General features: G+C 37.5%; 1 protein-coding gene across 7 annotated transcripts in view; it reads right to left on the bottom strand.

Annotated features, from left to right (window-relative positions):
• Positions 1-27,735, bottom strand: part of znf385c (zinc finger protein 385C) — a 113,670-nt gene that overhangs the window by 62,246 nt on the left and 23,689 nt on the right. For all 7 annotated transcript variants that reach the window (XM_048209471.1, XM_048209478.1, XM_048209447.1 and 4 more), the window contains exon 2: positions 14,800-15,069. In XM_048209471.1, the coding sequence (XP_048065428.1) occupies positions 14,800-15,069 (270 nt within the window). The remainder of the gene's footprint in view (positions 1-14,799; positions 15,070-27,735) is intronic.

Here is a 27,735-nt window from a genome sequence, read left to right as displayed (position 1 = left end):
TGTGGGGGAGATTCACAAAGAGTGGACTGCAGCTGGAGTCAGTGCTTCAAGAACCACTACGCACAGACGTATGCAAGACACGGGTTTCAGCTGTCGCATTCCTTGTGTCAAGCCACTCTTGAACAAAAGCGTCTCGCCTGGGCTAAAGACAAAAAGGACTGGACTGCTGCTGAGTGGTCCAAAGTTATGTTCTCTGATGAAAGTAAATTTTGCATTTCCTTTGGAAATCAGGGTCCCAGAGTCTGGAGGAAGAGAGGAGAGGCACACAATCCACGTTGCTTGAGGTCCAGTGTAAATTTTCCACAGTCAGTGATGGTTTGGGCTGCCATGTCATCTGCTGGTGTTGGTCCACTGTGTTTTCTGAGGTCCAAGGTCAACGCAGCCGTATACCAGGAAGTTTTAGAGCACTTCATGCTTCCTGCTGCAGACAAACTTTATGGAGATGCAGATTTCATTTTCCAACAGGACTTGGCACCTGCACACAGTGCCAAAGCTACCAGTACCTGGTTTAAGGACCATGGTATCCCTGTCTTTAATTGGCCAGCAAACTCGCCTGACCTTAACCCCATAGAAAATCTATGGAGTATTGTGAAGAGGAAGATGCGATATGCCAGACCCAACAATGCAGAAGAGCTGAAGGCCACTATCAGAGCAACCTGGGCTCTCATAACACCTGAGCAGTGCCCCAGACTGATCGACTCCATGCCACGCCACATTGATGCAGTAATTCAGGCAAAAGGAGCCCCAACTAAGTATTGAGTGCTGTACATGCTCATACTTTTCATGTTCATACTTTACAGTTGGCCAAGATTTCTAAAAATCCTTTCTTTGTATTGGTCTTAAGTAATATTCTAATTTTCTGAGATACTGAATTTGGGATTTTCCTTAGTTGTCAGTTATAATCATCAAAATGAAAAGAAATAAACATTTGAAATATATTAATCTGTGTGTAATGAATGAATATAATATACAAGTTTCAATTTTTGAATGGAATTAGTTAAATAAATCAACTTTTTGATGATATTCTAATTATATGACCAGCACCTGTATATTAGAAATATAAAGATATAAAGAGTCTTGAACAATTTCCAATATTGAATATAATAAATGTTTCTTGAGCAGCAAATCAGCATATTAAATTTCTGAAGGATCATGTGACACTGAATACTGGAGTAATGATGCTGAAAACTCAGCTTTGACATCACAGAAATAAATTACATTTTAAAATATATTGAAATAGAAAACCGATAAAAAAAAAAAAAAAAAAAAATTATATATATATATATATATATATATATATATATATATATATATATATGTATTTCACAGTACTAGTACAGTGTATTTGACCAGATAAATGCAGCCTTGGTGAGCATAAGAGATGTCTTTCAAAATCATACAAAAATTAAATAATAAAGATATCAAATATAAATATATATTACAAATATATTTCAATAAATAAGATACACAAAATATGTATTATAATATAAATATACTAGTCTTTTTGTAATAGAAATATTCTTATGGTGCAGTAAAAAGATTTACACAATATTATAACTTTTTTTATAAAATAAAATATTTTAAATTAATAAAATATTTAAAATGATACAAAAAGATTGACATAATATCCCAAAATAAAACATGACGAATTGTGTTTACAGAGTGTTTATGGGAATTCAAATACTTTCTGCTACATTCAAATGAACTCGCCATAATATGAGTGTCACAATGAATCTGAAGTGATTTGCTGAGAATGTAAATTCTGAATATTTCACAGCAGCATATTAGCCTGAGTCATACACATACACTCCAGTGACCTGCGCTCAATGTCACACACGAGCACACACACTCGCACTGGACCCCTCTTTGTTCTGGGGCAGCATCTGTTTGGTCTGATAAAGGGATTAGGACATCCATTCCCCTGACCAGCCAATGGGGTTTAACCACACTGAGAATAACAGTATGAGTGTGTGTGTGTGTGTGTGTGTGTGAGATATACGACATCAGAAACAGAGAGGAAGACTATAAGTGTGCTGTACACAAGACTGTTATGTTTCTTCTCATGGTGTGTGTTTGTAAATCCAGATTGTGCCATTTTTCGCCTGAATGAGAGAAATGATGAAATTCTAATTACACGCTACAGACATCACCCCAAGCAAAGACTCGCTCAGTCAAGCGCTGCCCAACAAAACACACGCTCACAACCTTTAGCCTTCTCGACTTGACTCTAGCGCATTCCTCTCTCTGTCCTTCCTCTTCATCTGCATGAAAAGAGTTGTTGCGCAGCTCATGAGAATAGCCATGTATAATTGGGAAAATAATTCAATGTCAAGAAAGACGTGCGCACACAAACAGTGATGTGTAATAGAGTGGGGGGGGGAGAGGGGCGTTTGTGATTTGTTCGCTGTCGGTTTAGGGAATCATCGGAAGAGTTGCTGACAGGACACATTATGCCCCGGTGATTTAAAACACAGATGACGATGATGACGGTGATGATGAGACTGATGACAACAGCCATGATGCTGATGTTGATGATGTTAATGCCTCTGTCATGATCCAGTGGCCAATATGCTTCTGGATCTGATTTTTTTTGTAGTAATAAATACTATTTCCCCCCTTCTCTCTGTCTCTTTCACCCTCTGTTCCTGTCGTTCTGCCACACTTTATCATTAACTGCAGCCACCCGGAGCAGCCAACCGGAAAATTTCCATCATGAAACACTAACTCATCTGCATATTACAGCCCTATTCGCTCACTACCCGTGCATAAATTAATACATGAATAACAATGAAAGACCCGGTGTCTCTCTCTGAACCAAATGTGACGTTCCTCTGGTAAAGTGTTACGCTTTAAAATATCCTCACGCTTGAATGTGCTCCAAGGTTGAATCCATACACTTTGTGTGTGTGCGTGCGTTGAGCTTCATCTGCCTGACCTCTAGTTTTACATCTTAATAAATCGCAAGTGTACATGACGCAATATAAAAGCAGTTGTGTAATATTTTTGTGACGCTAAAATACTGTACTTTTTGTGCACAGTAAGCTATTGTTGAATTCCTGAAGAGCGAAAAAGCTTTGCTGTTTGTTGGCAATGGCCCAACCTAGCAGCACTGGATCAACCAATGGTGTGAGTTTGGGGCGGGGCTACCTGTTTGACTGACTAATTGAAGATGAGGGCAGTAGGAATGCTTCACAATGTCATTAAATTAGAAATTATGTTTGATGGTCTAAATAAAATGAAAATCACACATACAGCATTTTTACCAACAAGTCAGACTTTTTAGAATAAGAAAAAAAGAAGTAATTATTATTTCATTTAATTAAAATTAAATCGTTCTTTTTGTGCCATTATTATAGTGGCAGACAAATTATATTTAAAGAAAAAAACTGTTGAACAGAGAAAAACAGACTAGTAAACTCTTCCATCTTGCTCTCAGAGAACTGACAAGAGACCAAGTGAAGAGTAATAGGGTGAAACGATGAAAGTGAGAAGCTGTGAATAATCGAACGAAAAATGGTGAATGGTGATAAAAGAGGAAAGAGAGAGAGAGAGAGAGAGAGAGAGAGAGAGTACATTGGAATGACAGAAAAAACGCAGCTGTGCAGACACACTCATGCAGAAAATTTCAGACTTTAATAAATCACACACACACACACACACACACACACACACACACACACACACACACACACACACACACACACACAGTCGCTATAATCCAATACCTCATGCTGCATTAGAGGAGACCAGAGACGGAAAGCATGAAAGACAGAGAAAGACAAACACAGGAGCAGCATAAATATGCAAAACACAAATGCACAACACACACAGATGAAGAACTGTACCAAAAAATACCAGCACGTGTTCACTAAAGCAAACATTGGTATAAATGACACACACACACACACACACACACACACACACACACACACACACACACACACACACACACAATTGTATACCCTTGAAGATTCTTCAGGTTAAGTGACTTCCTAAAGGTCACAATTAGTAATTTGGTTTTTCAACAACCAATGCAGAGCATGGTGGCTGATGACAATAGGGCAATATATGACATTTAAAATAAATATTTTATAAATAAATTAATAAATAGATTAATATTTTTAAAGGATCAAATTTAGTAATTTAATACAATTTAATATGATTTAATTACGTACACACAACAATGATATATATTACATAGTAATATAATAAATAATGCTATAAAAAATCTAATAAAAAATAATCGCTACTCACAATACAATGGCAAATGGTACATATAGGTACATATATCTTAGTTAGGATGGAAGCTGATACTGTCGTTACTGATCTTTACCCACAATTGCACCACAGATCTACTACAGTCAAATCCAGAATTATTGGCACCCTTGTTAAATATGATCAAAGGGGGGTTTGAAAATAAATCTATGTTGTTTATCCTTTTGATTTTTCATTAAAAAGAAAAAAAAAAATCACAAAATTCTAACTTTTCATTTAAGTAAAGGAATAAGTGGAGGGAAAATCTCATTATGAAATAAATGTTTTTCTCTAGTTCACATTGGCCACAATTATTGGCCCCCAATTATTGCAACATCATTTTCCCAGGATAACAGCTCTGAGTCTTCTTCTATAATGCCTGATGAGTTTGGAGAACACCTGACAAGAGATCAGAGACCATTCCTTCATGCAGAATCTCTCCAGATCCTTCAGATTCGCAACTCCATGTTGGTGCTTCTTCTCTTCAGTTCACTCATTTTCTTTAGGGTTCAGGTCAGGGGACTGAGATGGCCGTGGCAGAAGCTTCATTTTGTGCTCAGAGACACAATTTTGTGTTGGTTTTGATATTTGTTTTGAATCATTGTCCTGATGAAAGATCCAACTATGGCCCATTATAAGATTTCTATCAGAAGCGGTCAGGTTTTGATTTTTTATCTGTTGATATTTGGTAGAATCCATGATACCATATATCTGAACAAGATGTCCAAAAGAAAAATAGGCCCACAACATTAAAGATCCAGCAGTATATTTAACCGTGGGCATGGGGTACTTTTTATCCATGTGTGCACCAAACCCATCTGGTGGGTTTGCTGCCAAAAAGCTTGTTTCTGGATGAGTGAGGATGATTTTTCTTACTTCTTAAACCCTCCCAAACAACTTGTGGGGATGTAGGTGCTGTTTGATAATTGTTTAGGCTTTCTGACACCAAGACTCAACTAATCTCTGCAATTCTACAACTGTGATCCTTGGAGAGTCTTTGGCCATTCAAACTTTCCTCCTAACCACGCATTAGGACGATTTAGACACATGTCCTCTTCCAGGCAGATTTGTAACATTTTTAGTTGATTGGAACTTTTTTTAATTATTGCCCTGATAATGGAAATGGGGATTTTCAATGCTTTAGCTCATTTCTTACCGACACTTTCTATCTTGTGAAGCTCAACAATCTTTTGCTGCACATCAGAACTATATTGTAATGAAAGATTAAGGGAATTTGTGTTTCCTCATATTTGTACTCCTGTGGAACAGGAAGTCATGGCTGGATAATTTCATGTTCCAACCCTGGTTTGCAAAAAAAAAAAAAAAATACAAATGGGAATATACTTCAGAAATATTTTACTAGGGGTGCCAATTTCTAGGGGTGCCAATAATTGTGGCCAACATGCATTGGAGAAAAACATTATTTCATAATGTAAATTTCCCCCCACTTTCAATTGTTTTACTTCAATGAAAGGTTAGAATTTTATGGATTTTTTGAATGAAACATCAATAGGATAAACAATGCAGATTTATTTTCACAGCTGCTTTTGCTCATATTTACCAATAATTGGGTGCCAATAATTCTGGAGTTGACTATATGTACCGCTATTTATTGCGTGTGTCCAGAGCAATCTGAGAGAAGCCTGCTAATCTCAGTAGCCATATTACCTAGCATACCCATGATGCACCTGTCCGTGGATTGGGATGGTGGGGGTGTTGAGATAAGGGAAAGGACAGATAAGAATGAGGTGAAATGAAGAATGAGAGAGAGGACTTGGAAAATAAAGAGAAAAGGGTAGAGGGGGAAATATGTTTTTATATATATGAGATGGTGAGGTAAAATGGTTTGTCAGCTAAGAGTGGGCCGTTAACAAATGTGGACAAAAGCAGATGCTCTGAGGGGTTTAAACATACAGAGTCTTATAGCATACATATGCATACAATTCAAACACATTAAAAACAACAATAAATGCTAAGCTAATTTTGGAACAAAATATAGATAGACATGATGCCCTCTGCATGCACATATTGTGTGTGTGTATGTATGTTTGTGTGTGTGTGTGTGTGTGTGTGCAGTCATGCTGATTATGTGGGTTTGAGTACAGGGGCCTGGAGGAATCAACAGAAGGTGAGCGGTGATAAGACTGTTACTTATGTGTGTGTGTGTGTGTGTGTGTGTGTGTCTCTGTAAATCAAGTTCCAGGCTTTTGCCTTTCCCTACTGACATGAAATTGAAATACACACACACAAACACACACATGTATCAACACAAATGCATTTAATTCTTCTAAAACAGATTCCCAGTCTTATCATAGGCAATCTAAAATTTAGTTATAACTCTTGATAAGTGGAATGATTTCTAACATTTCTCTAGAATGCTACAATCTTAGAATGCTTATCACTTCTAGTATACTAATACAATGCACTCAATTTTTTCATTTATTGTACCCAATTAAGTTTAAATGACATTAAAATGTTCAATGCTGTCTTAAGTTAATTACCTTGGAAGTTTATATATTATACAACAGTTCCCATGCGGCATCCCAGACAAGCTTGTGAGTCAGTACTGGGGGATTTTCCCAATGACTCTTTCTGCAGGTTGCATCTCTATGCCAGTAGGTGGTCTTTAAGAGTGAAAAGCACTGAATAATTCACTTAAACAATTCATTCAAGCACTGATTTATTCAGGAATGAAACAAAGCTATATACAAAGTCACAAACTCTCTGAGTAGGTACTTTTTTTTTTTGGAAAAAGCACATTGTGACTCATAAGAAAATATGTTCTATATAGTATGAATGGGCCTCATTCATGAAACTTTTGTAAATATATGATTAAATTCTGAGTAATTTGTGCGTAAAACAAACCTTCCAGAAAACTCTCCTCAAGATTCACAAACGCTTCGTAAACATCAGATTTGATAGTTAAACGTATGCTAATGAATTTGAATCATTTGTAAATATGGCGTGCGTGCACGCTCATTCACAGTTAACGTAATCCCCGCCTATGAATTACAACTACACAAATTACGAGTGCAGGAACACTGCGGAGTCTTCTGTACTCCCTTCTCATTTCTGGCTTCAGTATATTGCATAAATGCAAAAGAGACTAAAAAATATTGCTTAAAGACAAAAAATGTCCACCAAAGCAGTTTAGCCAGCTGAAAAAATGGCAGGTGCTCTTCTGAAAATGGCCAGCTGGTTGAGCTTGAGAGTGCTTTGGAGGCGCCGCATTTTTCCAGCTGAGACGCATTGGTTGCTATGATTTAGAATATCCACTGCAGTAGCATCTCATTTTGAAGAATAACACTGAATATAAAAATGCCGTAACCGGCAATATTAACTTCTCCATTGTTATTCAGTCATTGTACAAGTAGGATGATTGGTCGGTGTAGTATTTGTCCTGCCCCTCCTCCACAGCGATTGGATGGCTGGAAAAAAGTGACAGTGACCAGCGTTGCCTTTTACCCAAAGTTGAACAGAAGCTACGGTGGCCGGCTGGCCGACATGTCGTCTTCTGAGAGAGCAGAGAGTAGCTTGTGTGAAGCGATGAGGTTTCTTCTTACCTCTAACAAAGAACGGTCTCTGCTTCTAATAAACCAGATGACAACTATTACTATTTCTTCTTCGTGCATATTCGTGCGTGACGATGCAAGCTGCCTCTAAAAACACGAACGATTTAGAACAACAACAACATGGTGACGAAACACGCTCTGTGGAGTGTTTGTCCGTTTAGGGCTGCTGTAGAAGCATGCCGGCACATAATGGCGACTTAACATGGATGGGGGACCCACAGTGTATGAGATCAAAATGGCTCATTCTAAGGTATTAAAAACATAACGGTTCATTATGTAAGGTCTTTATACACCACTGAAAACATAGTTATGTATATTATATTGCATTTCTGTCAATAGATCCTCCCAAATTTTACACATTGTACCTTTAAAAGAACACATAACGTTCAAATGTTTTATGCACCATTTACACGTGGTAGGGAGTAGAGGTGCAACGGTTCAAATTGCTCATGGTTCAGTTCGTATCACGGTTTTAGGGTGAGGGTTTCGGTACGGTTTGGTATGTGCTATGTTCAGGGAAAATAGGACTACTGTCAAATAAAAATAAAGAAATTAAGAACAAATAATCAATAAATACAGTAGAGCAAAGATACAAATAAAATATACAGTGCTTTTCAGGTATCTATCAGTAGTTTTCAGGTACAGAAATAAAGTAATCAAATATAAAATAACACTGCATATTATCTTCACTGTATAAATGAAATAAAGATTAATCATTATTGAAGTTACAAAAGCTATTCAGTCAAGAGCAGTGAGTGATTTCTGTGTCATTTGTTTGATTTAACATTAAAAACACAGGCAACAGGAATAGTTTTTTCCCTTTAAGACATGCACGATCCAGTACATATACCGTTACACATGCGTTGTCTTTCTTGACTAATATACATTCACTTAAGACATAACCGACTATGTTTGCTAGGATACTCGCCAAGACGGGCATGTTGACATAATTTTTGTATGAATTTGTCCGCTGAAGCGCAAAACTTGAAAGAGAACTCAGTATTCGGATGAGCGCACACAAACCTTCTCACAGCGCGCTTGAGTTCTCTTTCGCGTCTTGCTCTTAAAGTCCACGTGAACCGGAAGTTGCAAACAACTTTTCTCCAGTGTTGTGATGTATTTCCAAGTGAAACGGAATATTAAATAGAGGGCAGAGTTTTACTGTAGCGCTCCTCCTCTCCATCTCTGGCTCATAAAGGCTGATTTATACTTCTGCGTCGAGTGTACGCCATAGCTACGGCGTAGGCTGTGCGTAGCACGCAGCATATGACGTAGCCTGACGTGCACCTCTTAAAAAATGTAACAACGCGTCAATTCTACGCGGACCGCAAGCACTCTGATTGGTCTGTTAGAACTTCTAGCAGACAATGTCAGCTTCTCTGACAATGTACATGCTTCTTCTTCGGCTTTTGTTTTGATACTCAACATGACCGCGGACACTGCCTCCTAGTGGTCTGCATTCACGTCGACACGGACAACGACGCAGAAGTATAAATGAAAACAGACGCATTAGCCTACGGCGCAGAGGCTCCGGCGTAGGTCCGACGCTGAAGCATAAGTTCAACTTTTGCCGCTGCGCTCTGTGACGATTACCCGCGCGACCAATAGCAACGGGGCATCCAAACAATCGGAAAGCAAAATGGATGAACAGCTATATACTGTGTTGGAATTTCCAGAGCTATACAATAAAAGTTTGCTGGTCGTATAGAGACATCGGGAGAAAAGCTGTGTCATGAAGACATGACAGACACTTCTTAGCACGGGACATATACTTTGTTGCTGACCGAAAGGTGGAACAACAATCAAATTATTAGATGATTAGATGATTAGAACTCCCGATACAAGTTTGGAAAACTCCAACTAATGTGCTCTGGCCAGCGCAGCGCAAATCGCTTTGTATCTGAAGAGCTGCGCTGAACCCAGCGGCGAGCGCAGCGCATACCGCGTCCTGTGTGAAAGGGCCTTAACGGTTGCAGGGGAGTGGTTTACGCGTTTTTAACCCAAGCCGTCAAACTGACGTCATCAGAGAAGGAACGCCATTCCAGACCGGAAGTAACTTTTCAGATTTCGATTAAAGATTACTGCGAAAAACAATTTTTTTCTGTGTTTTAACTTGCACGGATTTATTGTTTACCACAAGACTAGTAATATGCAACAACAAAGCAGATAAGGTCAATTTTGATTTCATGTGTACTTTAAATGTTTAAATCAGCAAGGCTTAAATTAGTTTTATTTTAAACACAGATAGCAATGTGTGCTGTTCAGGTCTCACCTGCACTCGTGCGCTATCAACACCTGGGTGATGACAGTGTAAATGACCGGACATTAGAGCATACAGCATTCGCATTGAACTAAGTTTACAAAGAGTGACTGTTTTGTCCACGTTTTTTGATTATCGTTGTTGTAACATTTTGGGAAGCCAGAATGCATATTTATCAACATCATTCAAGATGGACTGCAGTGCGGGTGCGTGCCAAACCATAAGTGGAGAACGGTACGGTTCGATTTTTTACCGAGAACCGTTGCACCCCTAGTAGGGAGTAGGTGTTTCTTTGGTACCAACTAACATTTTGAAAATACGAACAATGTCATTAATCAAACGGCTTTACAAACAATTTACGCAAAAAAAAATTCTTGTGTTTCATGAATGAGGCCCAATATGTGTAGGACTAATGAAATCCGGATGTACTAAATCCGCCATTTTGGCTTTGTCATGTGACCAACCAGCGTCAGCTGGGTCACTTCACTGTAATCACAACTTCAGAATCTGAATGGAAGCATTAGGTCATTCAGGTACTTTTAGCCTACTCTTTTATGAATACTGTGAATTCAAACATACAACTTTCACATACTGTTTCGCACATACTATATAGTAGTAAGCATATTCGGAATTGATTGTCTTTATAAATTAATCATTGAATCATTCACTCAAATGATTTCTTTAGACTTTTTTCAGGAATAAAACACTACTACTATGTGTTGCTCAGAGACATGCAGTGTCTGATAACGCTTTGCCTTTGTTTGGTACTATTTTTATTGGCAGAACAAAAATAGACCAAAGTAATTGTGCCTAAAATGTAATTTATTGCTTAATCAAATGCTTAACTTGCTATATTCTGTGATTGGCTACTGAACCCTGCTTTATAGTGTTGTCCAGTTAAAATGAGAAAGACATAAACAGTACTGAATCAGTCAGTCGCTGTTTTGTGTATGTGGGGATGATGTGTGGTACAGTATGTGTGTGAGGTTAGGCTTCAGGCATTGTTGTAGGCTCATGGGAAAGGATGTCCAGTTTAATTTGACTTCTATTATGCTGTCAGACACTAGCAGAATGGCTAATCAATGAGCCTTTATATCTTTGCGCTTGAATGCAAACATGCACACACACACAGCCATGCATCTCAAAAGTTCTCCATAAACGCCTTGCACAAATGGGATCATCATAGAGCTATGCCATTAAGAATCATGCTAAAACCCGACACACACACACACTAACCGCATAAAATCTAGCTGGCTCCGAGACTGTGAGTGCTTGTACCCCGTTGCTTAAGGGGGCGTCACCACGTCGAGCATTTCCATGGTGAACATGTTTGGTTGCTATGTAATTATGATCTATTTGTATGAGAGCCTGCACCTGAAGTGGGTCTGACTGCTGCTCATATGATTGGCCGTGCATGCGTGTGTTTTTTTATGTGTAAGAATCAACAGCATGGAAGTTAGCTTTAATTTCACATTTGCATTACAAGAGAAGGAAAATTGGGTTCGCAGGCCTGGATTTGGAGTGTGTGTGGCATTTGCATGTGCTTGCTATCTGCAAGCGTTTGTGTGCCAGGACAAATGAATAGTGTTAGTGGATTATTCCACTGTTGTTCAAATAAATCGACAAATTCCACCTCTAATCATAAGATTCTGTCTGACTCCGCCTGTTTCTGTGGAAATAAGGCTGCATGACACAAAGCTGCCACCAGCTGCCTCACTTTCTCTCCTGCAATTATCTCCAGGCCGACATGTAGACGAACAGCCCCGTCTTTACAGCCATAACTACAACAATCAGCATCTCACGGACCTTTGAAATGCTCCTTTCTGACCTATCAGCTGGGCTTTAAAGCCGCATCACCATGGAAACATAAAAGCGAGTAGAGTCAAAATCACATATTAACTGCAGATGGACACAATGAGGTCTAAGGGTATGAATTACATGAAGATGCCTGTCAGACCTCAGCTGACAACATGAAGGTGGTTGATAATGTTTTTAAAGCTGTTTGCATGTCATGTATTTATGAATTTGTTGATAACACCAAGCTGATACGTCTTGTAGCACTTACGAACACACAGATTTACGTAGAAACAATTTCTACACATTTATTACTAATATTAGGAAAAAATATTAGGTTACCAAAAAATCAACACACAGCATTTAAATAATATTGTGTGTTAAATTTTCAGAAATGAATAGCATTACATGATTGGACCAAGTTGGACGTGTTCCTGGATCAACATATTTTGTTGGTCCTGATGCAACATTGCCATCACAATCATATCCCAACCTATAGAACTAATCCAGGGGGTTTGAGTCTGATAAATAAAATAAAATAAAATAAAATAAAATAAAAAGTAAAAAAAAGTATAAATAAAAATAAATGTAAAAAATATTTTATTGACAGCCATAGTTTGGGGGAAGTGTCAGCTTAACATAAACTACATTTTGTCCAGATAATATTTTCCACATAAAAATTCAGTGGTCTTTATACATTAAAATATATAGCTGTCTTTTATATTTTAAAGGGTTAGTTCACCCAAAAAACAACCACGGCGACATAAAAGTGCATTACCAACGCCGACAGATGAAAGGATTCAATGGAATCAATTCAATGGAAAGGATTCCGGAAGAGAAGACAATGCTGAATAAAGTCGTAGTTTTTGTTATTTTTGGACCAAAATGTATTTTCGATGCTTCAAAAACTTCTAACTAACCCACTGATGTCACATGGACTACTTTGATGATGTTTTTATTACCTTTCTGGACATGGACAGTATACCGTACAAACATTTTCAATGGAGAGACAGAAAGCTCTCGGACTAAATCTAAAATATCTTAAACTGTTCTGAAGATGAATGAAGGTCTTACGGGTTTGGAACGACATGAGGGTGAGTCATTAATGACATAATTTTCATTTTTGGGTGAACTAACCCTTTAAGATAGGAGTTCATCATCATATTTGGGACCTATGGAGTCAAAAAGTTGTTTGGAATTCCCAGCTCAAACCAACCCTTGAAATTCCAGAGGGAAATGATTGGCTGATAGACCCAACACCTAAACCTACACCTTAAGGGTGTGTTCACACTTGTAGTACGGTTCTCTTGATTCTTTTTGTCCAGACCAATAAAAGAAAATGTTACATTAGTTCTGGTTCACTTAGCAATTACAATGTCATTTTTAAAGGATTAGTTCACTTTCAAATGAAAATTACCCCAAGCTTTACTCACCCTCAAGCCATCTTAGGTGTATATGACTTTCTTTTTTTCTGAATAACTATATTAATATATTAATAATAATATATTAATAAACATCCTGACGCATCAGAGCTTTATAATGGCAGTGAGTGGGATCAACAGGTATAAGTTGAAGAAAGTGTCTCCATCCACATCCATCCATCATAAACGTACTCCACACGGCTCCGGGGGGTTAATAAAGACCTTCTGAAGCGAAACGATGCATTTGTGTAAAAGAAAATTTCATATTTAACAAAGTTATGAAGTAAAATATCTAGCTTCCCCCAGACCGCCTTCCGTATTGAAGTTACAAAGAAAGTGTAAAACTCTCGCAGTTCAAAATGCTTACGCTATGTCCTACACCAGTTTGCACTTTCTTCGTAACTTGAATATGGAAAGCAGTCTGGTGGAAGTTGGATATTTTACTTCATAACTTATATGGATTATATAAGTTATGAAGTAAGTTATTAAAAAAATATGGATTTTTTTTTTTTTTTTACACAGATGCATCGTTTCGCTTCAGAAGTACTTTATTAACCCCCCGGAGCCATGTGGAGTACATGTTTATGATGGATGGATGTGGATCGCTTACTGCTATTATAAAGCTTGAACACGTCAGGATATTAATATATCTCCGATTGTGTTCATCAGAGAGAACAAAGTCATATACACCTATATGGCAATATAGTATATTTTGCAACAGAACTTATTGCACATCCAAAACAATGCTGTGTGCTGGTCTAAGTGAGCTCATTTTATGTGCGTACATACGATGGTATTTTTACCAGCTGAGAACTCATGAAGAAAAAAAAATTTTTAAACCGCACCAGGAATTTCTCCGTTACACACACAAACGAAGATCTGCTGCAAGACGACATAGATCCTATGATGAAAATAACCATGTATGCTTGAGCATTCTGTCCTTTTTAGGGTTGCATCTTGTGACATCAAGTCCCGTTTTTGGTTTGTTTGTTAGTCTTTGGTCCGTGTTGCGTTCATATTTTAGTCAAACCTCACCACCGAGACCCCTGAAAAGGTGTTGGATGGCAGCGTTCACACTTATTCAAATGAACCGGACCCACAGAGCTATCGCAAAACTAAAGTTTGCTTTAATTGGACCAAACCTGCCAAGTGTGAACACACACTAAAATCTGATAGGAATTAATAGGAATGTTGTCCTACTTGGGTAAATCATGTTAAGCAACACGCACAAGAACATACACAACGTGATTCATCCCAGCAGGACATGTTCCCAGATAAACATCATCTGCTGGCCCCAGAACAACCTTCTAGAATCCAATCAGTACTATCCCCAAAATCAGAGGGCAATGATTGGTTTCTAAGTAAGCATTTCAAGGACTAATAAAGGATGTTGATCCAAGAACATACCCCTATTTGGGTGGATAATGTAAAGCGAGAAGCTCCAGTCTTTGAGCTCCGATTATGACAGGAACACCAGAGAAAGACACACATATCATACCTGTGTTGCTGTTGTTTATGTGTTTGAGTCTTTTCTGGTGTGTTTTGCCATTGTAGTGTATCTGTGCTTGTGCTGCGGAGTTCAGCTGAATGTTGCACACTTCACAGAGTGTGTACGACCTGTGTTTGCGCTCCCGCTTCGGACGAGGGTTTACAGATGGGGCGTCCTGTCTGGTAAACTCCACCCCATCAGAGGACACACCCTCATGCCCAGTCTGTTCAGTCAGTCTGTTTGATCCGTCTTCAACAGGACTAAATGGACGCTTCATTCCTAAAGAGAGAATAAGAGTTTAAAGTTCTTTCATCTGAAATATTATAGGCATCTGGATAGCTAAGCCAGGCAGTGGCAGAAGTGTGACATGCAATACTCCATCTAAAACTACATTTTCCAATTGTATATTAATACTAAACTTTATGACTTCATTTTATGACTTTATACATACAATTGATAGAGGACATGAAATATTTACACACTGAACCGTTTATTTGTCACATCAAAGGAGTATTATAAACTGACATGATGAAACATTACAAATGGTAAAAAAGAAATGGTGCTGCTTAATATTTTTGTGTAAACCATGATACATTTTTCAGGATTCTTTGATAAATAGAAAGAAAAAAACCAGCATTTATTTGTTGTAACATTATACATGTCTTAACTGTCAATGTTGATCAGTTTAATGCTTCCTTGCTGAATAAAAGTATTAATTTCTTTCCAGAAAAAACATACTGACCCCAAACTCTTGAATTATAATGTATATACACTACCGCTCAAAAGTTTGGGATCGGTAAGATTTTTAATGTTTTTAAAAGAAGTTTGTCTGCTCACCAAGGGTGCATTTACTTAATTAAAAATACAGTAAAAACAGTAATATTGTGAAATATTATTACAATTTAAAATGTCTGTTTTCTATTTGAATATATTTTAAAATGTAATTTATTCCTGTAATGTCAAAGCTGAATTTTCAGCATCATTACTCCAGTCTTCAGTGTCACATGATCCTTCAGAAATCATTCTAATATGCTGATCTGCTGCTCAAGAAACATTTATTGTTTACAATTGTATAAAATATTTGTGTAAAATATTTTTTTTTCAGGATTCTTTGATGAATAGAAAGTTCAAAAGAACAGTGTTTATCTGAAATCTAATCTTTTGTAACATTATAAATGTCTTTACTGCCACTTTTGATTGATTTAATGCATCCTTGCTGAATAAAAGTATTCATTTCTTTAATTTTTGAGCGGTAGTGTATATTATTTACAACAAATTCTTTTCACATTATTGACATTCTCTGGGGATTACAGCAGTGCTACTGACATCCACTAGGGGGAGATATTCATCAACAGTGCCCAGAAAGTTTGGAAATCCTGCATGTTTGTTACAGTTAATTGCAGTTTTGTGTTATATATGAAACTTTTGTCAATGCTCATTTTTTAATTTGCCTCTTCATAAAGAACATTTCTTTGCATGCAGCATTACAAATATAGTTTTGTGCTCTACTGGCCTACTATAGCAAAGTCCATCTCTGGACTTGACTATCAAACACACACACACCCATATATCTCACATGCACAAACATATACTAGAGCTTTTTAAATACACATTGACACGTGCGCACACACACGTTCGTTTTTATGAATAGTGGGGACATTCCATAGGCGTAATGGTTTTTATACTGTACAAACTGTATTTTCTATCCCCCTACACTACCCCTATACCCCTAAACCTACCATCACAGGAAACTGTGCACATTTTTACTTTCTCAAAAAAACTCATTCTGTATGATTTATAAGCCTTTTAAAAAGTGGGGACCTGGGGTAATGTCCTCATAAGTCACCTCTTTTTGTAATACCCATGTCATTATAAACATTTGTGTCCTGATGTGTCACAAAAATGCACACACACACACACACACACACACACACACACACACACACACACACACACACACACACACACACACACACACACAAGTGTTGGATTTTAATGATTTATGGGGACATTCCATAGACACAATGATTTTCATACTGTACAAACTGTATATTCTATCCCCTAAACCAAAATCTACACCTAAACCTACCCATCACAGAAAACCTTTTGCAGTTTTACATTTTCAAAAAGCATCACTTAGTACGATTTATAAGCTGTTTTCCTAATGTGGGGCAAAAAATGTCCCCGCAAGGACAAGGATTTTGGATATTGCCATCTTTGTGAGGACATTTTGTCTCCGTAATGTAGGGTATATCTGAACCACCCATACATATATATATATACACACACACACACACACACACACACACACACAGGCCCCATTGATCCTGCACCTCCTTCTCTAAACACCACTCCCTGACCACAGAGCACAAACACACATCTGTCTTTGCTGCCCAAACACACTGTAAACCCACCCCTCCCAACTCACAACACTCCAACTATGAATGGTCAAACATTACAAGCAAAATAAAATACAAAAATAAGTAAAATAGTCAAACAAAACTTATTTAATCAACATTTGTTCCGATTGATTCTACAATGGTTTTGTTTTAAAATTGGGTTATAAACTGTAACAGAATGACATTATTAATGGGTGATAAACTGCAAGGAATGACGATATTCCTCAGAAACGGCCACCATTAATATCCGTACACAATTGATACTGTCGGCCCTTTAAGCTCTTTACTGCAGGGCTGTACCATAAGGATGGCAGGGCCCAGTGTTTAGAGAGAGAGTTTATTTTATACTCATAGTTTAACAATATATGGCTAAAAATAAAATGTATAATTTTGTGGGGTTTAGTGAAAATGTTGGCAGGCCAAGTAAAAAAAAAAAAAAAATGACAGGCTAGTGGGACAAAACCCTCATTGTTGAGCCCTGTCACTATTGGTCATGCTGACATCATGGAAGAGTATTTGTCTTATTTAAACATCTGAAAAGAGCCCTGAGGTCACCCTGTCGTCTCGACACACAGCTGAAGGAGTGGCAATGGATCAAGGACAGGGCTGTTAGCGATGTTAGCGATCTTCTGTGCTGTGTTGAGCGTGTCTTGTTTCACTTCTTCTATCCACGTCTCCCCACGAGACCGCATTAATCAGTGCACGGATATCCTGCTGAAAGTCACTCATATAGGGACATATGTGTATTTCTGTCACTCTTGCTCACACACGCAAACAAACAAATGCACAAACAGCAGGGCAGATTGTTCAGCACTCCAAAAATACTCAACTGCAACATGACATGGTTAACTTCTGAACAGAGCGCCCTCCACAGGTCAAGTGCATACAGCAGACCTTCAATAGTAAATAGAGTAAAAAAATAGCCCGAGTAAAAATAACAAATAATTATAATAATATATTATTAGCAATGCATTTATTTTACTAAATATACATTTTTATTTATATTTAATTATAATAAATTTGTACAGAACAATTTTCACTGGCACCACCACAAAAAATATTCTATTATTTTAATATAGGCTATGTGTAAATTGTGTAATATGTGTATAAATAAAAGTGAAAATGGAATAGACCTAACTAATAATAGACCTAACTGATATACACACACACACACACACACACACACACACATACATAGGTGGCACAAATCTGAATTTGCCATTCTGATTCCACTTGTCATTCTGAACTTTGAAATGTTCGTCTAATTTCAGCAGTAAACACCACTTTCATTCCAGCCAAATCAAAGATAAGTGGTCATAAGAGGTGAAAGTGAAGATAAAATCAGCTCTGGAGTGCCACAGTAATATTTACTATCAGACACAATAAAGATATGCCAGTACAAATACACCGTTTGCCAACAGCTTTAAACTCAATCTAACAAATGGAAGCTACAGTAGTTGTGTGCGTAACATTATTAGCCACTGGTGTTCTATGTTCAGATGAATCTGTAATTGGCTGGCTGAGCTGGAGTGATGAGTCTTCTGTTGTTTTTCCACTAAAGTGATGCTCTGTCTGGTTTGGAGACACAGCCCTGTGGAACACGAGGAGTTGTGTGAACGGCTGACTGGATGCTCTCTCCCTAATAAGTTTGCTGAGGGCCGCTGGCATTACCAGTGGAGCTGGGTGTGTTTGTTCAGGCCATGCTATGTGTGCGTGTTTGTGAGGGAATGTGTGTGTGTTCAACTCAGTTGGGACAAGAAGAAATTTTATAGCTTTGTAACATCTGCTGTCTGTTTCATAATGTCAGTTTAATCCATGTTAAATGACATTCTGTATCATATGAGTGGTGTGTGTATTGGTGTGTATACAGTCTCTGAATTATCCTTATGAGGGGGCTTTTTTTCATCACATACTGATATATGACATAAGAGCCAATCTACAAAAAAAAAAAAAATAATAATAAAAAAATAAAAAAATCTTTTAAAAACCTACCATTTCCAAGATACGTTTAAAATTGAATGATTCCAACCCCTGGTTTCACAGACAAGGCTTAAGCTAGTCCCACACTAATATGCATGTTTGAGCTGCTTTAACTGAAAGCAACTTCTACTGACATATCTTAAAATATGTCAGTGCCATTGTTTTATCTCAAGATGTACACCGTAGGGCTGCACGATTATGACAAAAATCATAATTGTCGATTATTCCCTTTAAATTCTAATTGCGATTATTAATTACGATTATCACAATTTACATTGAATGATATTTTGAATAGCTTTACACCATTGTTTGAAGCAATAATATTTTTTACTTGGTCTGCTTGATTTCAAATGGTAAATTGAATTTTTAAAAAACAAGTAAACAGTAATAAAATAAGAAAAAAAATGAACAAATTACTACCATAGCACAAATAAATACAATAGAATAAAGATAGAAATTAAATAGACAGCTTTCTTTTTTTCAGGTAGGTCTAGTGATCAGGTAATAAACTGAATAAAGAAACAAAGTAATCAAATGTAAAATAACACTGGATAATCTTCATTGTAAAAATTAATCAATTAAAGTTACAGAAGTTAATCAGTCAAGAGCAGAAAGTGATTTTTTTCTTTGTCTTTTGTTGTTTAATGAACATTAACAACATAGAGAGCGGCATGTTTATTCGGCTACTGTCCCTTTAAGATTTGACAGACACATTCTTCCTGAACTGTTTTATTTTGATACTCACCTGAGCCATGGGCATTGTGATATTGTTTCTGAGTGTATTTGAACATTAATAATCCGCGAAAAATAGCTTATTTTGGCCCTTGTATGTCAAAGGCGGCTTTATTATGTGTCTGCGCGAAATCTGCGGGAATTAATGATTATGCGCAATCCCGCGCCGAAATTCAGACCCGGTCACACCAACACTATTAAACCGGAGAGCATGAGACGATTGAATGAGAAGAGGCGCGTGCGTCACAACTCGCTGTCAGAGAGGAGAGCAAGAACGCGCAGCTGGTATCGGTGTATCGATACTCCAGAAAGGAGAATTGGTATCCTTTCTGATATTTCAGTATCGATACATATCGAAATATAGATATTTGTGACAGCACTAGGCTGTGTGCACGGCTTTTTGAAAATGGCGGGTCCTGGTGTTTCGTGTGCGTTCGACATATCAGCGTACACCTACGTCAATGGTTAACACACCTCTTAAACATGCAGAATAATTTAAGTGGATATTTTTCCTTGTAATCACGCCTTTGAACGATTACGAAATCGCGGCATCCGTAATCGCGATTAGAAATTCGATTAATTGTGCAGCCCTAGTACACCGGTAATGTTTTTTCCCTCTCTAGTGAACGTTTGTAAAAGCTATTTAAATTGAACTAAGGCCTAATCCTGGATTAAGGATAAGTCCTGTCTGTGAAACCAGGCCTAAAAATGTCATATGGTGCAAGCAGGGCCTAAAATTAAGGGCCCTGTCATACACCCCGTGCAATGAGGAGCGACGCAAGTGTTTTTTGCTAGTTTCAGCCTGTCACAGTTATCATTTTCACGTCCTGTGCCACATTGTTTAAATAGCAAATGCATTTTCACCCATTTGTGCGCCCATGGGCGTGCTGGTCTGAAAAACAAAGTGTGTTCAGGCGCATTGTTGGCGTGTTGCTATTTTGAGGCAACTGAAATAGACTGTGCCATTGACCAACTGAAACCTGGTCTAAAGTCAATGACGCAAGATTTTTTTTTTGATATTTAAAAAGCGCAATAGTAAGGCACTCTGCTTAAAAATGCTTTTGTGGAATCCAGCTTGTCCCGTAGACGGTCTGCTCTCGCTTTAACCTCGCGCACGAGCAGATCCGTTTCCTCGCTAGAGAAGCGTTCAGTTTTTCCACCATGTAAATAGCGAATCCATGGCGCGAGCGCAACTGGCTTTTAAAGGGAATGGGAGATGAGACTCTGATTGGTTTATTGCATGTTACGCCCAAAACACACCCATGACTCATTAAGAGAATAGGGACGACCCTTTTAGACCATGCGCCGGGCACGCCGACCATTTTTCCGGTCCTTAAACTAGCAAAAGTGGATTCGGACACGTCCTAAGTGCACTTGCGCCATGCGCTTTAAACCATGTGCTTAGATCATTAAAATAGGGCCCTAACACTCACCAAGCACCAAATGCAACTAAAAATCGGTGTTGGCGAGTATATGAAATGATGTCAGCTGCCAGATGGCCAGTAACATTTTTAAGATTTCTAACAATTCAAAGTTATGAGAACATGAACGTGAACAAACGACGCTCTGTACAGCTGATGGGTCAGTGCTGCATCATCATGAAAATTTAAGCCTTTCCAATGTAAATATTCAAGCACTTAGACACGTGAAAAGCACATGGCCTGAAAGCCGTGTCTCAAACAGTGCGCAAATACTAAGCTGAGCTCCCTTTAATACCTTCCTGTCCTTGAAAAGCACTGAAAAGTACTACTGAAAAGCACTGTTTATTTCATTTCATTTGTATCTTTGTTGTAATGTATTTATTTGTGCTATTGCTTGTAATTTGATTATTTGTTCTTAATTTATTACTGACTGTTTACTTGTCTTTAAAATTGTAGGCTATTAAAATATTAGTTAAGATAGTAGTTTTAGCCGTGGTATGGAAATTGAAATAGAGGATTGTGCATTTTCATTAGTATCTAAAATATTGGTTTCATAACTGCCATTGGCGGGTGTGGCAAAAAGTTACATTTTTAGGCCCGGGTGTAAGCATCAAGCAAACTTGTTTGAAACATTTTAAAACATTTTTTTGTCTACACGTTCAATAAAGACACACATCTTGATAAATAAAATAAAGTACACTACCCATTCAAAAGTTTAGGGTTAGTAAAAAAATTTCTCTTTAACAAGCATGCATAAAATTTATCAAAAGTGACAGTAAAGAAATGTATGTTAAAAAAGATTTATATTTAAAATAAATGCTGTTCTTTTGAACTTTCAAAAATCTTACTGACCCTAAAGTGAAAAAACATGACCTAGTCACTCTGCGCATGTATTGTATGTATTTTACATTAATACAAAAAGGCGTCATGTCATTGACTTACATGCAATTTATTGCAAAATGTGCAATTTATATGCAAAATTTATTTAATTAATCAGCAGACAATGTAGCTAACTCGCTTAAATTTTTGTATGGATAAACAGTTATTACATTTTAAAGAGCAGGCATGATCCAGTTCTGATTATGCTAACAGATGCTGTATAGACTACGGAGGTTCGTGAAGAGCCCGATCTGTCCAGATCTCCTGTCTTTGAGCTGTACAACAGCACAGAACATCATTATAAATTCAGAATTATGCAGGTGAAGTCAAATAATAGCAGATAGCAAACTCACAGTGAAAGAGACGGCCGGCTGATGGTATGCATTAGCATAACTAAACATCAACCTGCATGGCCTCTTATCTCTCTCTCTCTTTTGCTTACTGACAGTGCCATATTTTCCAGTGGGGGAAGAGATCGGGCTCTGCTTCATGTGTCTCAGTGATAAGTGAGTGTCCGTGAGATCAAGGAGAGGACGTCTGGGGACTGCTGAATCAAATGTGAGCATTATGAACTACAGATCACTGGGGAAAATTATCCAGAAACCTCAGTAGAGGGGCCAATTAACCTGCAAGAAATTACATTCAGAAATAAACTAGGGTAGAAAAACGGATATTCGTCTCAAGAGAATGCAGCGGAAGGCACAATACTCTTTACTGATATTGACTCTGAAGTAATCTTAAACCCTACAAAGCAGGAATATTAGTATCTGTGGAAATCTGTTACGGTATCTTTAGGTATTGTACTCAACTATAACAATACAAAAAACAACATGAATCGATTCTCTTGAATAGCCACTTAAGCGGCTTTGCTCTGTCCACTAAGTGTAAAACCATCAATACTTACTGGTGCACACATAAAAAAGAAGTTATGCTACATTTTATGCTATAATGAAGTTTCTGTTACAAAGTCGAGTGCACGTTTCTGTTGTTACAAATGCTGCTAAAAGGCACAATGCTTTATGTGATTCTCTTCAAACACCCACACACAATCATCTAATGCTTCACACACACACAGCAGGTCAATCAGCTCTCTGACACCTGAGGTTGATGTACTGCATCATCAAATAAGAGTGTAAGTATGTGTGTAAACTAGCTTCAGTCAAAATAGATATATGAGGAACAAACACTCTCAAATTCAGCAGGCTGCTTTACCAAATGCATGCAGAGAATTCAGTTAGAGGAGGAGAATGAGATATGACAACACTCTCTTATTCATGCAGTGCACACACCCACAGTCATGCACATTGTACATTGCAGACATTTTGAAAGCAGGTCATTAAAAGAAAAAAAAACATAAAAACCATCATTACACAGCCATTAACAAATTACTCTAGCTTTGTGAGCTGTGAGGAGCAGAAGGAATAGTGTTGTTTTGAAACTGATGTATGATGTCAGGAAAGCAGCACAGTCATGATGAAACACACACACACACACACACACACACACACACTATTACTTATTACTGAATCCTAATACAATAAGATAGTAAAAGAAAATGACTTGTGATTACACAATTTGTCTGTGTGCATGTGTGATTGTAGGTCTTGCAATGAAAAGAAATAGGACAGCAGAATAGTTTTACTTTATTTTTTTTTGTCTGTACCTAATACCCACCCCAATATTCAAACTGGTTGATATGAATTTTTCACTTGTTTATTCTCACATTTTTACACTGGAATATAAGGTATCCTTGAAGTCAGGAACCTTACGATCTCTTGTGACTTAAACTTTATTGACAGTTTTCAAGTGAATCAAGCCATCTCTATATTTTAATGCCCCACAAGAGAACAGGTATTTTCAAAAGGGCTTGACTTTTCAAGTAAAGGGTGGCAACGTTTTGGACAAATGCATCTCGGTGCATCAAAATCTCTTTCTTCAAAGGTCACAGAAATAAGAGTGATGCAGTTGCACATTCAATATAACATGACATTTGCATTAAAAACATTGCCCCTCTGAAGATTAGGCCTTATGCCAGTTTTGGTGGTGCTCAAATCCCAGTTGGCATTACAGTTTAGAGGAAAAGGAATCTGGATAAGGTTCAAAGAGGGATTCTTGGATGAGCTTTGGTCTGGAGAACTATGGCAAAAGTACAGTACAGTTTGTTTTATAAAAATCAATCATTTTACTGGTTATGAGATTACTCATATTGATGATTAAATAAAACATGAGATCTATCTGATTATCTCAAATGTTTCTCTTAGACAGAGATGGATGGATTAAATGGAGAGCCAATGGAGACTCTTTTTTCTTTAATTATTACATGTCATGGCTTAAAGGGTTAGTAATCCACCCACTCCTTTTCTTTTAATCCCCATTATACCAAAGCAGTCTCATTAGACAAGCCGTTTTGATTCTCTGAGTAATGTGACGTCACATTACTCATGCCCCGCCCATGGCCGCTGATTGACAGTTGTACGCTGTCTGACATTTTCTCCACGGTCGAGCAGCTGTAGCGACAACAATGTCTGGTAAGTAATTGAGATGTTTTGTTGTTGGATGTAAGAGTGAACATAACAGTCTTCATTTACTGACATCTGAATCACTGCATGCAGTGGATTACCTTTATTTTTGAAGGGAATGCACCACAGACCTAATATACACGATTTCTGTAACGTTGCCTGCTAATTACGTTCACAGACTGTGTTTATGTGAACTGTGTGTGTTTTTGACAGAAACTTGTGTGTATTTGACAGTTTAAACAAAACAAAAAAATGTGAAAGAAGTCACTCACATGCTCAGAAAATGATCCATTAGAAGTTTAAACTGATATAGCTTTAAAACGCGTGGAAACAATAAACTTTAATGATGAAAGAAAAACTATGCTGTCCGTAAGACGAGTGTTGGCGATATAGATAATAATCAAAACCAAGCAGATGTCTCGTTAGTATTTGGCAGAGAATTCGACTGAGGCAGGAACTGTGATCGTAGAGAGGGGGCGGGGCACAGCAGCTCATTTGCATTTAAAGGCACATGCACAAAACAGCCTGTTCTTGACTGTAATCAGAAATGGGTATTTACATCATGGATTTATAAATGATCTGTGAGGTATTTTAAGCTGAAACTTCACAGATACATCTTAAAAATGGGCATAATATGGGACCTTTAAAGGATTAGTTGACTTTCAAATAAAATTTTCCTGATAATTTACTCACCCCCATGTCATCCAAGATGTCCATGTCCTTCTTTCTTAAACAAATGATTGCTTTTGGAAACAAACTGCACTTTCGTATTCTTCAAAAAGCTTACGCTGTATGTCCTACGCCTTCCCTATTCTACTTGCGGAACGAACGCAGCGCCAGTTCCATTTTTTCTGTAAGTAGAACAGGGAAGGCGTAGGGGGTACAGTGTAAGCTTTTTGAAGAATACGAAAGTGCGGTTTTGGCGGAAGCACTTGGAAGGCGATCATTTGTTTATATAAAGCATATACATTTACTTTTTTTTAGAAAATGACCGATCGTTTCGCTAGATAAGACCCTTATTCCTCGTCTGGTATCGTTTAAAGCCCTTTGAAGCTGCACTGAAACTGCAATTTTGACCTTCAACCATTTGGAGACCTAATAAATTAAAGTGGAGAACAAATACACAGAATGAAGTAAATAAATAAATAAATATAATAAAAAATATAATATATACAAATATTAAATATATTATATAATATTATATAATATAATAATATTATATATATTATAGATAAAATATATAAATATAATAAAAAATAGATAAAAAAATATATATATATATTTTTTTTTATCTATTTTTTTATTTTATATTTTTATATATATATATATATATATATATATATATATATATATATATATATATATATATATATATATATATATATACACACACTATTTATTAAAAGTATACCCTCACCCACATTATCAACTCTTTTATACTGTGGAGGGAAGCCAACAGTTCAAATTTAGAAAACTGCTTAATAAAAAGACTAAATAGTGTCTAAATGAAAATGTAAAAATGCAGAAAAGTGTCTGTAAGTGTCATAGTTTAGGGTTGGTGGATAAAAATACCTTTAGCTCAGTACAAAACAACAGAAAATCCCCACCATGACTGAAAATTAAATGTGTGTATGTGTGTGTGTTTGTGTAAAAGAGAAAAGGAGAAACACAGAGGAGGAGGGAGGGAGGGAGGGAGGGAGGGGGAGAGAAAATGATGCTCCATCTCCATTAAGTGCAGGGATTTGAATGGATTTGGTAGCTGGCCACCTCCATTCCAGCACAAGCAGACTAGTTTCGTAATATAATCATCAAACACTGTACTACACCTACTCAGCAGCACCATTCTCAGAAGATGGTTTGAAACTTTTACCATCAGTTGAGTCCGTGAGCTCAAGCAATGCTTTTTTAAAAGGTTTCCACCCGTGTCGGCACTGTGTGTATTGCCTGGATAGTGAGGTGGGCTATTTGCAGCTACACACACATTCAAACACAGCAAAGCCCTTCCAAAGCAAACAAGTAAGATGATTCGATGTCACTAACACTAAGGGCAAACTGAACCGGCCTTTTGAATAACCCCTCTCACTCCTTCCATCTGTAGATCTGTGTGCGTGTAGGGCAGGAGGGCTAGATTAAACAACAGAGGGCTTAGTGTGTAACTAAAAACGTTTTCCATCACATTTGTACTCACTTTAGCCCTAATCCATCCTGATTACCCTGTCAATCACGACGAAAACACACCTGCCACGTTACGACACACACAAACACACACACTCAGACTGATCAAATGATAGAAGCATACTGCTATGCACTTAATAAATCAAGCTGGACTACATCATTTCATTTGCTAAATGACACAAACGTACACTGTAGGCTTTGGGTGTATAAAAAGGAAGCAATAAAGACACATGGTTGTTGATCTTCCTGTTTGCAGTTATCTTGTACAGTTGCATATTTCGAATAAACTTTATTTAAAGCCTTTATAGATGCAGCGCAGCTTAAAGCTCAGAGACCAAACACACATTCCAGGAATGACCGACCACATTTCCAGGCACGGGTTAACCGCAGCGCCATTTGATCATCGCACCCCGTCATGAACCCCTGTCATCTCTTAAATAGCAGTCTGTTTATTTTATGTGCATTACGACTTATTAAACAAACACTGCATGCCAACATACAGATCTTTAGATGACATTAGGTGTCACAGAGTTCATTCTCATTACACTGTGCCAGCTTAGAAACATTAAAGGTGTCGATTTGAATGTGACTATTATTCAGGGCCGTTGGGCCACATAAGCCACAGCCTGTGCAATGCAGAAATAAATATCCAAAACAAAACAAGAAACAACGCTGAATGCATTTAAACCAAAAGCACTTATGTGAGGCTGCACACATTTTCACAGAACTCAGTCAAATACAGAGATGTGACTGTGAACGGCATACCAGGAGTGCATTCTGAGAAAGTAAAAAAAAGACTTGCATAAACATGCATCACTAAAAGCACCCACTGAAGTATGT

This window comes from Megalobrama amblycephala, linkage group LG1 (assembly GCF_018812025.1).
Source record: "Megalobrama amblycephala isolate DHTTF-2021 linkage group LG1, ASM1881202v1, whole genome shotgun sequence".
In the NCBI taxonomy this organism is placed as follows: Eukaryota; Metazoa; Chordata; class Actinopteri; order Cypriniformes; family Xenocyprididae; genus Megalobrama; species Megalobrama amblycephala.
This window is presented reverse-complemented; position numbering and strand designations above follow the sequence as displayed.